The 13718-nt window shown below is 40.8% G+C and overlaps 1 protein-coding gene across 15 annotated transcripts in view; it reads right to left on the bottom strand.

Moving 5' to 3' along the window:
- The window catches only part of LOC133279421 (granule associated Rac and RHOG effector protein 1-like), a 340966-nt gene that overhangs the window by 301040 nt on the left and 26208 nt on the right, over positions 1–13718 (bottom strand). For 4 of the 15 annotated variants that reach the window (XR_009746884.1, XR_009746885.1, XM_061473120.1 and 1 more), the window contains exons 1-2: positions 3122–5357; positions 1222–2318 (exon numbers count right to left, since the gene is read on the bottom strand). The exons of 1 other annotated variant lie outside the window; for it this stretch is intronic. Coding sequence is in view for 10 of the 14 variants with exons in the window: in XM_061473120.1 (XP_061329104.1) it covers positions 1222–1716 (495 nt within the window). In the remaining 4 variants the exon portion in view is untranslated. Of the gene's footprint in view, positions 1–1221; positions 2319–3121; positions 5358–13718 lie in introns of those variants that run through there. 10 more of the 15 variants (XR_009746887.1, XM_061473119.1, XM_061473118.1 and 7 more) reach the window with 6 other exon arrangements.

Consider the following 13718-nt stretch of genomic DNA (forward strand, 5'->3'; position numbering starts at 1 on the left):
GGGGGGAGGAAAAGGGGGGGGGGGGGGGGGGAGTGAGCAGCTGCATGGTTTTGAGTTACCGGCTGGGCTTAAACCATGACACTACTTCATCTATAAGTTATGCAGTTATAGAAAGCAGATATATGCTGTGTGTATAACATTTATCCTTACGAAGTTACCTGAAGTCTACATCAAAAATAAGAGAACTCAAAAATCAGTTTTCCACCCAGGATGAATTTCTGTAGGAATAACTCTGCAAAGACTGCTGTAAAGAAATACCTCAAAACACAAAGAACTACTGAAAACACCAGGGATTCATCTGTGGCTGTTATTTAACATTGCTTATTACATAATTAAGACATTTACTACAGGAGAAATACCCAGCCAAGCATAATGAGATTCTCTTTTAACTTCAAACCCTCTGAATTCTGGCTGTTGGGCACTCGCTGCCAGCATATGGAAATTATAGCAAAGTCACAACAAATTTTTACAATACAAATTTCTCAGTCTAGCATGGTATTTCCCTTTTAAGCACAACAGCTCAAAGACAAAAATGCTTCAAAGAGGGATAAAATATTATTTCACACCAATTTCAATCATTAAGTAATACGTGGTTTTACACAAACACTGATGACAATACGCCACTCCCCAGTGTTCAGGTTTCCTCTCAGAACGGATAATACTATAAGAATATATAGATTAATTTAGAATATGATGGCTTAATAGTTAGAAATATTAGCTAACAAAACAGAAAACTGTTTAAAACTTCTATCTAGCTGGTTTGGAGGGGCAGGGTGCTGGGTTAGTTGTTTGGGGTTTATTATTCTTGTTTTGCATTATTATTTTTAAACTAAGCATGGTTTTTCCCAAGAAGAAAGAGGTTGTTGCATTGCTGGTTTTAAGTTTAAATAATATAGAAGATTACCATTTAGAATTTTATAGATGGCACAATCTAATTGTACCTCATCTTTCTTATTTCATGAAATCTTTGAGTACAAGTTCTTATACAGAAATACCTATTAAATACTTAATTCAGCATAGCCAGAAGTCAGGCACTGCAAATGACTTTAATTTCTTATGTTTTCTTGAAAGTAGTAGAGCTTCTCTTTTTACCAGCAAAGTCCACAAATACAAAGCAAAGCAGAAGGAACTTTTGGTGTAGAAGTGATTTCAAAGAGATGTCCAACTAAGAAGGAATGATACAAATTCACATGCAAAACAGTATCCCCCAAGGTAACTTACCTCAATGTCCTGTAGGCTGAACTCTTTCTGATCTTTAAAGTTTGCAGCTCCTGCACTCAGTTCCATCAGCATTTTTGCTATTTCTGGTTTTATTGTTGCCGTGAGTTGACTCGCTGCTTCCATGACATGTTCCTGCACATCTTTCAGTTTCATAGCTGCCTTAGAATACTGTGAGTTCTTAAATACACTGCTGAAAAGGTCTGTGAGGAAAGTGCTTGTGTGGCAAAACACATTGAGTGCATCCAGATATTTGGAGATTCCCTGCTGGATGTCTGCAATCGGAGTCATATGGGACACAGTGTGGCTGCAGCTGCCTGCAGCAGCTGAGGACACCAAAGGGGATGCTGGGGATGTAGATGCCAGTGGTGCACTCAGGGTCCTGCCTAGCTCAGGCATTTGATACTGCTGCTGTTGCTGTACTTTTTGCTTGGACCCGACAAGCAAGAAGCGCCGCTTATAGTCCATTTTGCTTTCTTGTGTACTACAGCAATACATAAGTGAGTGCTTGTCCAAAAATTTCTTAAATTAACAACCACTTGTCAAATTCCTTCCTCAACTATATAGTTATGTACAGTAACAGTGGAGGGCTGTGTACATCAGTTTCACAAAAGGCATTTCAAAAAGGCAAGCATCTGTATAATCTCTATCAGCAGTGAGAAAGGCAGCAGATTTGCTGACTTCATATTTTCAATGTTCAGTGCAGCCCTGTTGCAGTTATAAACTGTAGTCAAAAAGCAAGCCAAAGTATCTTAATAATGCACTGTCTCTTGTTTAGTATTCCATTCTGTGCACAGAAAAGTGATGTTGGAGCAGAGAAGTCACCACCTACAATTTCTTCATATTGTCATCACTTGCTGTTAAGTCTACAAAGTTATTTTTGTCAATGTAAATAATAGTTTCAGAAGCAATAACTTAATACAATTTTCCCATTAGTAATATCAGGAAAAGTGGAGCAAACCACCGATCAACAACAATTCTAAAAGAAGTGCAGAGGCTCCTTCCTTGAAAAAGCAAATCCTTATGTCAGCAGATCAAATATCTTCAAATGTCTTGACAGATCCAGTCTGCCAAATTAGTTGTAGTGTCTCTTCTTAATACTGGAGGGGAAAAAAAAAAAATATCTGGACTCTTTACAGAAGACTTTGCAAGTGTAACCTATTAAAAATTAAGAGTATTATTGCAAGCCTTCTTCCCCTATCCTTGTTTGTTGAGGTAGTTGTTTCCATTGTAACATTAAGAAGTGGTGCTTCCAGACTGCATTTGCCCTCAAATTGGGAATTCAGAACAAAAATGCACAAATGTATTTGTAAGGCCTCTAGGTCATTTCCGGGGGGGGGGGGGGGGGGGAGTTTAAGATGTTATGGAACAATGAGAAGGTTTAAGACTAACTCCTGTGGTTTCCTGGTATACTTCAAGGAATACAATGTCAACAACACACAAGACCAAAAGGGAGGGAGAGCTGTGCTGACAGTCGAAAAGGCAGTTACAAGTTAGTGTCATCCTATTAAACTCAACCTGCTGAATATTTTATTAATCTTCCCATTCTAGACTGTCAAACTTGACGCTAAGCCCCATTGCAACCCTTATACAGTTCAGAACAGTGGAAGGCTATTAATGCAGAGCGCAGAGGGAGCTAATCACATTTTCTAAACTCATCCTTTTTAAATAATTTAAGAATAAAGTCAATTAAACCTTTTTCATGCACCATAATTTACCACATAAATCCAATGCTTGCATCCATTTAAATAATTTAATAAATCAACAGAGACAGATCCTCAATTTTTTTTGCATCTATCATATATGCAAGGTATTACATGAGGCAGACCTGCCTAACAGATTGGTCTAAATAACACTCTCACTCAGACATAAAAGTAGGAAGGAAATACTGCCCTGCTCCTACTAGCAAACCGAAGGTGCAGCTTAAGAGCCAACAGTGCTTTCCTGAAGGCATTTGTAGGAAGGCGAACAGAGCCTTAGCAGTGAGAAAGGGTCAGTTTGCAGCAGAAGACATTCAGGGCCAGGCTGGAGAACTGGAGCTTCTAGAAAAGGGCATAAATATGTTTAAGCCCTTCCCCTTTGCCAAAAACAGCTCTTAACTGGACAGGGCTTGACATCTCATAATCATCTTTACAGGTTGAAGACAGATATCCATACAGTGGTCACAGTTATCCTAGGGGCTTATCTACACGTGTATAAATATATGTGTGTGTTTATATAAAGACATGTGACTTCTTTTTTTAAATGTACTACGAATATATACCTTGTTATTCAATCCCATCACCATCATCTTCCTTTCTTCTGTGACAGACTTAGAACTGCATTGACCTCGTTACCTCTTAACCCATCAGCTAGGTTTGGGTGGGAAACCCCATACTAGTGTCCTGAACAAGTAGCTTCCTACAGCATTACTTGCTTTGAGGAACATTCTATTTCTTCAGACTGCAAAAGACACTGATTAACAATGTCAGGATTTACCAGAAGTATAATGTAAAGAAACACAATTTGTTCAATCAGTGTATCTAGTCCTAGCTGCAAGTCACACATTAGACCACTCTCTCCTTCTCCTACACATACACATAACTTGATCTGATCAAATAAGGACATCTTCTCCTTACTGCAGCAACTGCAACACACAAGGCTAATATCAAACAGTAATTCATAACATTTTTTCCCCCATAACACTTAAAAGAAACTAGATATAACAGGAAGGAGCCCTTTAATTCAACCAAAAAAATGTTAATTTAGCTATTATATTTTAGATACAAAACCTGTATTTATATTGTCAAAATATTAGGGGAATAAATATTTTCTGACAAAATTTATTATTTCCATCTGTCTGAACAAACAAGATATCAATTCATTCTCATAATGTGTTTTGACACATACGTATAACACAAAAATTCCACAGATAAAGAAGCAGGCAAGACACAGCAGGACAAAACAACATATAGACATGGTCTAGGGTGAGGCATCCCTGCCCATGGCAGGGGGGTTGGAATTAGATGATCTTAAGGTCCTTTGCAACCCTAACCATTCTATGATTCTATAGAGATCATGGTCTCACACCCACTAAAACAAAAGACAAGTTTTTCAGGAAGTCATTGCTGCAGATGGTTCTGCTTCTGAGATCTAGAACAAATATTCTTTATTATTCCCACTTTTTAAAACATGATAAACATACAAACCCCAGCAGAAATTTCCATACATGTTTCAGCATCCCTTATTAAAGTACTCTAAGCTGATAACTTTGCATCTAAACTACTTTATACTTCTCTCAGTTTCACACTGTATGTGTCAAAATGCAATAACCCTATTAAAAACAGAATTTTCTTGGAGGTCTTGATATCATATGCACAGCTGAAAATATTTTTCTCCTTGCTTACAAGCTATGGTGCCTTACAGGGAAAAACATGAATAAATTGGTTTCTTGACTGCATATAAGTATAGACAGAACAAAAGAGTTGGTTAATTTATATGCACTGTATAAGTAAATTGGCGATTATTTTCTCTAAGTAGACATGAACTTCATATTGCAGAAGAACTTGAGAAATTATCACAAAACACCTAAATGTTAATTAGTGACAAAAGTAGAAAAAGCTAAGAAGGGGTTTTCAAGTTACACAGCACTGAATTAGACAAGCATATTAGAGATACACTACAATTTGGTGCTTCTTATTACATACTAAGCCTTTCAAGATCAAACTAAGACACTGATCATCTGAAATGGTCTGGTATTTAGGCAATACACAGAACTGCTACATCCTAGAAGAAAATGAATGCAATGAATAGAAAAGAAATGGTGGCTTTGTATTTTCTACAGCTAAAAACAAATGTGATAAATCATTGTACTTTACTTCTAGACAATTTCATAGTCAAACCTGAAGGTATTGATTCAATTCTTGAGATACTTGTTTAGAGAAAGAAAAGCTACAGTTCTCAACACTAGGCATGTGGGTAATGCTACATGTCTTAAACTTTCTATAATGAGATCTCCAACATGCTATGTACAAAATAAATATTCTTCCTTTTGCATCATTTCCTCACAGTGACAGAGAATGCTCCCATGCTTTCCCCTCCCTTCCCCAGTGCTACGGTTCCCCTGCTGCTCATGGTGCACGGATTTAAAGCAGGAACTCCTTTTTTTTTTTTTTTTGTAACTACATGAACTTCATGCTAACGTAACTCATCATATTAGGAAAAAAAAAAGCTTCATTCTAGTGATACAAGAGCATGGCATCAGTCCAAAATGTAAACCTTAAGCTTGTACTTACTTGCAGAAAACAGAAATATTCACAGAAATCAAGTGTAGAAAGTATAAAAAAAGTTAGCATGCCACTAACAATTTTATTCCTTTATGTAATCAAGACCAAAGCAGCCTTGTTCATGTACTATTAAATGTTATAAATAGAATATATAGTATAAAAACAAACTTCACACTGAACACCATCCTGTTGAAAGCTGTAAAACTGGAAAAAGCTCACCACATTGATTATGTTCTTGCTTTAAGGAGTTAGTGCTATAGTTAAAGAACTGCTACTAGTTTGAATTATTTGAACTTCCAGAGGATCAAGAAGGCTCTAAATGAGTTGCTCTAAAAATGGCTACATTTGCATAGAGGAAACAGAAATTGCACAAAAATGAGTACATATGCAAATAAAGTTCGCTACTGGTTTTTAAATGTAACATCCAAAATTTTTTCCTTGGAAACTTCCCAGAAAATCAAAAACATTTTCTCCAACTTCACTGATTGCAAGAGACATAAATTAACAGGGAAGACTTTCAGACAAATGGAATTTGGCACCTCCCAGTTTCTGTTTTGGACCAGCAAAAAGGGGTCTAATCCCCATCTGTCCCATTTGGGATTACTCTGGTAGCAGAGGAGACAACTTTTTACCCTGAATGAACACAGGAAACTGAGCAGAGGAAGTAGTAAGTAAAATGTATGTCTATCACTAGTTAGTTTAGTTACACAGTTACCCATACCTGTCAACTTCCTTTCAGCCAACTTCATTTATCATCTACATGAATGCTTTACAGGCCATATCAGCTAAAATAGTTTTGATTAAAAAAAAATATATATATAAAATGTATATATCTCATGCTTTAAAAATGATTCTGATCCCAATTCCCAATTTAAAAAACTGCTTGCAAAGGTGTCCTTTGTGTATTCTGTTCTCTTTTCAGTGAATATGCAATATAATACAAATGAGCAAGATGATCCAAAATACCCGAGATAAAATCAAAACCAACATACAATATCTGGATTACTTCCAAAAGATTTATGAGATACAGATTTCAAATCTCAGGATGAACTTAGCACTGCAAGCACCATTTGTGTAAAACAATCAAACATAGGAAAGGGGTAACGGGTTAAAACTTAAACAGGGGAAGTTTAGATTGGATATAAGGAGGAAGTTGTTTACTGTAAGGGTGGTGAGGCACTGGAATAGGCTGCCAGGGAAGTTGTGAATGCTTCATCCCTGGTGGTGTTCAAGGCCAGGTTGCACAGAGCCTTGGGTGACATGGTTTAGTGTGAGGTGTCCCTGCCCATGGCAGGGGGTTTGGAACTAGATGATCTTAAGGTCCTTTCCAACCCTAACTATTCTATGATTCTATGAAAGCAACTAAATTCAATTAATATCCAAAAAAAAGTAAATCCAAAAGAAACAACCCAGAACAACCAGATTGCTTACCAGGGAAAAACCTGAACAAAGAAAGCCTACTGCAAGGCCAAAAGGCCAGCAGGCTGCTAGAGTCAAGGACCTCCTGTGAAGAACACACCAATTCAATAGTTACACAGATCTTGTGCAAATCCAAAAGTTACTCCACTATGAAAGGCATCATTCCACCTTCAAGTTCTGCTGTCACAAAATTGCATCCATCATCTGGCCAGGCCAGCCAAAGTACAAACATGGATACCTTAAAAAAACAAAATCACCCCTAATGGTCCATGGCATCTGAATAGAAACTGGGAGCAGAACAGATGGGGAAGCCCATACAGTGTTTCCTGAAGACCAGTCACCTATTGTCCACACCACAAGCTGGCTCAGAACTAAAAAAAATAGTTACCAGCCAAGCAACATCAATTTCTGCATCATCAACTCCCAATGCAACTACCAATGTCTGTATCGTCAACTCACAATGCAATTACCAATGTCCTGGCCAAAGAAACCCAGCAGCCTAAAGCAGGGACCCCTGGCTGCGAACAGTGGTGATCCTGCCCCTCTACTCTCCTCTTGTGAGACCCCACATGGAGTACTCTGTGCAGTTCTGGTGTCCTCCACGTAAGAAGGACATGGAACTGTTGGACCAAGTCTAGAGGAGTGCCACAAGGACGATAAGGGGACTGGAGCACCTCCCATATGAAGATAGGCTGAGAAAGTTTGGGCTGTTCAGCCTGAAGAAAAGAAGGCTGCATAGAGACCTGATAGCAGCCTTCCAATATCTGAAGGGAGGCTACAAGGATGTTGGAGAAGGACTCTTCATTATGGACTGTAGCAATAGGACAAGGGGTAATGGGTTCAAACTAAAACAGGGGAAGTTCAGGTTAGATATAAGGAAGAAGTTCTTTACTGTGAGGGTGGTGAGGCACTGGAATAAGTTGCCCAAAGAAGTGGTAAATGTTCCATCCCTGGCAGTGTTCAAGGCCATGTTGGATAAAGCCTTGGGTGACATGGTCTAGGGTGAGGCATCCCTGCCTATGGCAGGGGGGTTGGAACCAGATGATCTTAAGGTCTTTTCCAACCCTAACCATTCTAGGATTCTAGACTATCCAGCTCAGCCCCAAAGCTGAGCTTGCAGTTTATCACGACAGGCTCTGCTGTTGTGCTCACCTTGAGCCTCACACTGGCAAGAGCGGAGGCAAGATGATGATAGCAAGGACAGAAGAGACAACAGCAAGGGACTGCAGAGAAGGCAGTACTGAGAGGCCCAATTATAAAGAGGTTTCAAACCAACAGTCTACATGAAAGCACACAGTAAGTAAACAGGAAAAAATGAAAGTTCATCCCAGATAGGGGCCTTATAGACTGCTCCAGTGTGCTCAGGGCACCAATGAGTCATTAAAACAAAAAAATATCTTCATCTGGAGGGAAGAGCCACAGGCTGTGTGGTATAAGAGGTTATTTCTTGCTTATCCTCTAGGCTACTAATGGTAGGTAAAAATGTAAGTGAACTAAGAAGATGGGGGAAACTCCCCCAAATAAACTTTTTGGGATCCCCATAAACAAACAGGTTAAGAAAAAATATTCAAGTAGTCCCAACTACTTTTTGAAGGGCATTTTAAGACAGGCATCAATATAGTAGTCTATGGACTTTTAACTGGGAATTGATTCATTTTACAATATCCCAAACCAAAGATGGATTATACCTACAACACTAGAGTATGTTTAGCATTTACAAAACATATCCATTCAAAAACACTAAAAATTGGACTCCACATACCAGAGATTCAATATAAAGACTACTAGAATTTCAGTAACAAATCTCAACCTGAGAAATTAAATTCTGACTTCCACTATATCTCCAGCACTCTCAATTAATATACCACATCTATTAAAATTGCTGTGAGAATGATAACTGGATAACATATTCAAATCCATCCATAAAGAGAAAATGCATAAAATAAAGTGTGAGGTCTTTTAAAATATGGTTTCATTTTTATCTTCGACATAAAACTCTTCAGAATAATACAAGAGCCAAAATTATATTCTGAAAAATTAAACTTCTTAGTCGACAAGAACTACCATCTCAAGTAACCCTGACTGGCAGAAAACATACATTAATCTCTGACATCAACTAAGTTATTTTCTACCTGTAATTTCTTACCAACACGAGAAACACGTAAAGCATGGAAATGCTTTTATAGGAGTTGACAAATATCATTACCTTCACGATCAGGGCAAACAAGGTTTACGGTTTCCCAGGGATCACTGCACACAGCTACCAGGATGCAGGCACACAGCAAAAACTCTGTCAGTCCATAAGCACCGGGAAGGAAAGGACACAAATCCTGGGAACTCAACCAATTGGCAGACAACACCCTAAACCCCAATGGCTTTTGGTCAGGTGACTGTAGTCAGCCCCAGAGCAAGAAAAGAAAACTAGCCTTGTTTTTCAAGACTCATAGCCTTTCTAACTTTCCAAAGAAGTAGTGAATGCCCGATCCCTGACAGTGTTCAAGGCCAACTTGGATGGACTCTTGAGGGACATGTCCATCGTATTTGAAAATCGGATGCATGATACGTAGAGGAGACCCTGCCTTTGAGCATCCAGCACAGGCAACCGGGGTGCCAGGAGCTGTGCATCAGTGCCAATCACTTCCAAAGCAGCTCAAACCCCTTCAAAAGCTGACAGTATCTCTTTTTCAGTTGGGGTATAGCCAGCCTCAGCTGTTCATCATATTTAAAAAATTATGGCAGTCAGGCAAAGTTCCCGATGACTGGAAAAAGGGAAATATAACCCCCATTTTCAAGAAGGGGAAAATGGATGATCCAGGGAACTATAGACCAGTCAGTCTCACCTCTGTGCCTGGCAAAATCTTGGAGCAGATTCTCCTGGAAGGCATGCTAAGGCACATGAAAAACAAGAGGGTGCTTGGTGACAGCCAGCATGGCTTCACTAAGGGGAAATCCTGCCTGACCAGTTTGGTGGCCTTCTATGATGGGGTGACAGAACTGATGAACAGGGGTAGAGCAATTGACGTCATCTACCTGGACTTGTGCAAAGGATTTGACACTGTCCCACACAACATCCTTGTCCCTAATTGGAGAGACATCAATTTGATAGGTGGACCACTCGGTGGATAAAGAACTGGCTGGATGGCTGCACGCAAAGAGTTGTGACCACAATGATGTCCAGCTGGAGATGAGTAACGAGTGGTGTCCCTCAAGGATCGGTGTTGGGACCGGTCTTGTTCAACATCTTTGTCAGCAACGTGGACAGTGGGATTGAGTGTTGATTAGGAGAAAACTCCAGGAACAAACTTGCCAACAAGGTTTTCAAGATGACAAGCAGGTATTCTTTATTGCGGCGCCAGGAGACACGGGGCATAGCTCCTCCTAACGTGTGTCCCCCAATTGCTACACAAGTCATCCTTATATAGTTACTGGGCATACATACATATTCATGAGGCTACGTATGGATTACATCATTTTCCAGAAAGTTCCCCACATGTGTACAAAATTGTGGTGGTGGTTTCTGAGGGTCATTTACTTCTTCTAACAATCTTCATCACTTCTGCCTTTGGAGCATGCGCAGTAGATGCTTATACCAGCTTAACTGGTTCGTTAGCACCAGAGACATAATAATCCTCCTGTCCTCCTACTTATCAGTTAGTTTAACTGTAGCCCATCCTGGACACCTGCAATTCCCAGATACTCCTTATCCCTGTGTCCTGTTCTTCTAGACTGTTTTTCTTAAAACTATGTCAATTGTAACGATTTATCTTGTACAAGAATTCTCAGTATGTTCTCTAGCTGTACTCTATTTTTTTTTTCTCTATGTATCATGCACCTCACTAATTTTCCATTGCTACTGTTACAAAGCCATGAGACTTAACATTACTTAAAACTGATTCTAAAGCTTTATATATTCCATTTTGTAATTTTGTGCCCCCCCCCCCTTGTCTCAGTGTGCCCTCAGCAAGTTTGCCAATGACACCAAGCTGTGTGGTTCGGTTGATATGCTGGAGGGAAGGAATGCCATTCAGAGGGACCTTGACACGCTTGTGAGGTGGGCTGATGCCAACCTTATGATGTTTAACCATGACAAGGTCAAGGTCCTACACCTGGGTTGGAGCAATTCCAGGCACAGCTAGAGGTTGGGCAAAGATGAGATTCAGAGCAGCCCTGCAGAGAAGGACTGATGAGAAAATGAACATGAGTTAGCAGTGTGCGCTTGCAGCCCAGAAAGCCAACTGTTATCCTGGGCTGCATCAAAAGTAGCGTGACCAGCAGGTTGAAGGAGGTGATCCTGCCCCTCTACTCTGCTCTGGTGAGACCTCACCTGGAGTACTGTGCGCAGTTCTGGTGTCCTCAGCATAAAAAGAACATGGAACTGTTGGAACAAGTCCAGAGGAGGGCCACAAGGATGATCAGGGGGCTGGAACACCTACCATATGAAGATAGGCTGAGAAAGGTGGGGCTGTTCAGCCTGGAGAAGAGAAGGCTGCCTGGAGACATCATAGCAGCCTTCCAGTATCTGAAGGGGGCCTATAAGGATACTCAGGAGGGACTCTTCATTAGGGACTGTAGTGACAGGACAAGGGATAACAGGTTAAAACTTAAACAGGGGAAGTTTAGATTGGATATAAGGAAGAAGTTCTTTATTGTAAGTGTGGTGAGGCACTGGAATGGGTTGCCCAGGGAAGTTGTGAATGCTCCATCCCTGGCAGTGTTCAAGGCCAGGCTGGACAGAGCCTTGTGTGACATGGTTTCATGTGTGGTGTCCCTGCCCATGGCAGGGGGGTTGGAACTAGATGATCTTAAGGTCCTTTCCAATCATAACTATTCTATGACTCTAGGATAGGCTGCAGCCACTAGAAGACTTGGGTATCTCCTGTACAGTTTTGGGGGGTTGGTGTTTATGTGTGTGTGTGTGCGTGTGTGTGATTTGGTTTTTAGTCCTCCAAGCCATAAAAGCTCCTATTAATGGAGGACGGGGAGAAAAGAGAGACAGAAATAGCCTTTTATACCAATACCATTTTAGTTCTTTTCAGCTCATGAATTGCTTCTTGGGATTCCTTTTTGACCGCCTACCTTAAATGCTAGAGGAAAGAAAGAAAACAACAAGTAGGCAAGCCAAACCTTCCTGAAGCTATGAAGTCCCTGTTGGAAACATCCTCCTGCCAGGGTCTCTCCTTCTGAACACCAACTCTCCACATGCTCTAGCCTGTTATCCTGGATAGTCCAAGTTGTCATGGTTAAAGCCCAGCCAGTCACTAAAAACCACGCAGCCACTTGCTCACTACCCCCTCAACCATGGAGGGATGGGGAAGAAAATCGAAAGAAATCAAATCCCACGGGTTGAGATAAGAACAGTCAATAACTAAAGTATAACACAAAACCACTACTACTACCATTAGTAATGATGAGGGAAATAACAAAAGGAGAAAATATAATTGCTCACCACCAACTGACCGATACCAAGCCTGACCTGAGCAGCAGTCTGGGCCTTCCGGGTAATTCCCCCCAGTTTACATATTGGGCATGACATGTTGTGGTATGGAATGCCCCTTTGGCTAGTTTGGGTCAGGTGTCCTATATCAACTTCCTCCCAGTTTCCCATGCCCCTCCTCATTGGCAGAGCAGGAGACTGAGAAAGTCCTTGATCCAGATAAGCATTACTTAGCAACAACTAAAACATTGGTGTGTTATTGCCATTGTTCTTAGACTAAAGCTGAAAAAAACAGCACTGCACCAGCCACTAAGAAGGAGAAAAACAACTGTTAGAGCCAAGGCCAGGACAGTACCCACCCCTTATTAAATACCATTCATGTCATGCTCAAATCCTACATCTTTCAATATATCATCTCTTTTTGTCTCATATATAAACACACACGCAGACACACACACACAGATATGATTCCTCAATCCATGGACCATCCCTATGAAGTCTGATGAATTATTCAGTCCGATGAATTATTCAGTCCATGATGTCAGACTCCATCTCTTCTAACAGTCTCTCAGAGACAGTGTGCAGTGTTGGATTGTTGCCTACTGACAACTCCGCTGAACTCACCTGGTTTCATCAAAGCTCATCCATTGTTGGGGGGATGATGGAAGGGAAGTCAGGGTCAGTCAATGGTGATGTGAAGACAGTAGTGAAGACTGCCACTGATGCTGCTGGCTTTCCCCAGGACTTCATTCTCTGATGATCATGACAGCACATGAGTGCCCAGACACACATGTTTGCCCAGCCCAGAGTGTCCCAGAGTTGACAGAGCCTTGGGTGACACGGTTTAGTGTTAGGTGTCCCTCACACTAAATGATCTTAAGATCCTTCCCAACCCTAACTATTCTATGATTCCATGGTTACACAACCTTTGCCCTCTGGCTCTGACTTCTAGAATTCCTGGACAATTGGGATTTCCTATTCAAGCTCAATGTGTAATTAGTGCAGCTCACTTACTCCATGTAGCATTGGTTGCAAGATGTGTAGAGGAGACCCTGCCTTTGAACATCCAGCCCAGCACAGGCAACCGGGGTGCCAGGAGGAGCTGTGCTTCAGTGCCAATCACTTCCGAAGCAGCTCAAACCCCTTCAGAGGCTGACAGCATCTCTTTTTCAGTTGGGGTATAGCCAACCTCGGATCCTCTATATCCCCAACTCCAAAACCTGAAGTGCTGATGTCAAGTCTCCCCTGGACCTTTCTGCCACAGGCTCCAGGAATAACTATTCTCCACAGCACATGGTTCACATCTTGCTCAGTCCTGACTGGCCCAAGTGCTACTGAACTGAACTATCTCTCTTTTAATTTGTTTAAAGGCTTGTCACTCC

Source organism: Pezoporus flaviventris, unplaced genomic scaffold (genome assembly GCF_033815535.1).
Source record: "Pezoporus flaviventris isolate CSIRO_AGI_PZ_B2104156 unplaced genomic scaffold, CSIRO_AGI_Pfla_v1 ptg000077l, whole genome shotgun sequence".
Classification (NCBI taxonomy): Eukaryota; Metazoa; Chordata; class Aves; order Psittaciformes; family Psittacidae; genus Pezoporus; species Pezoporus flaviventris.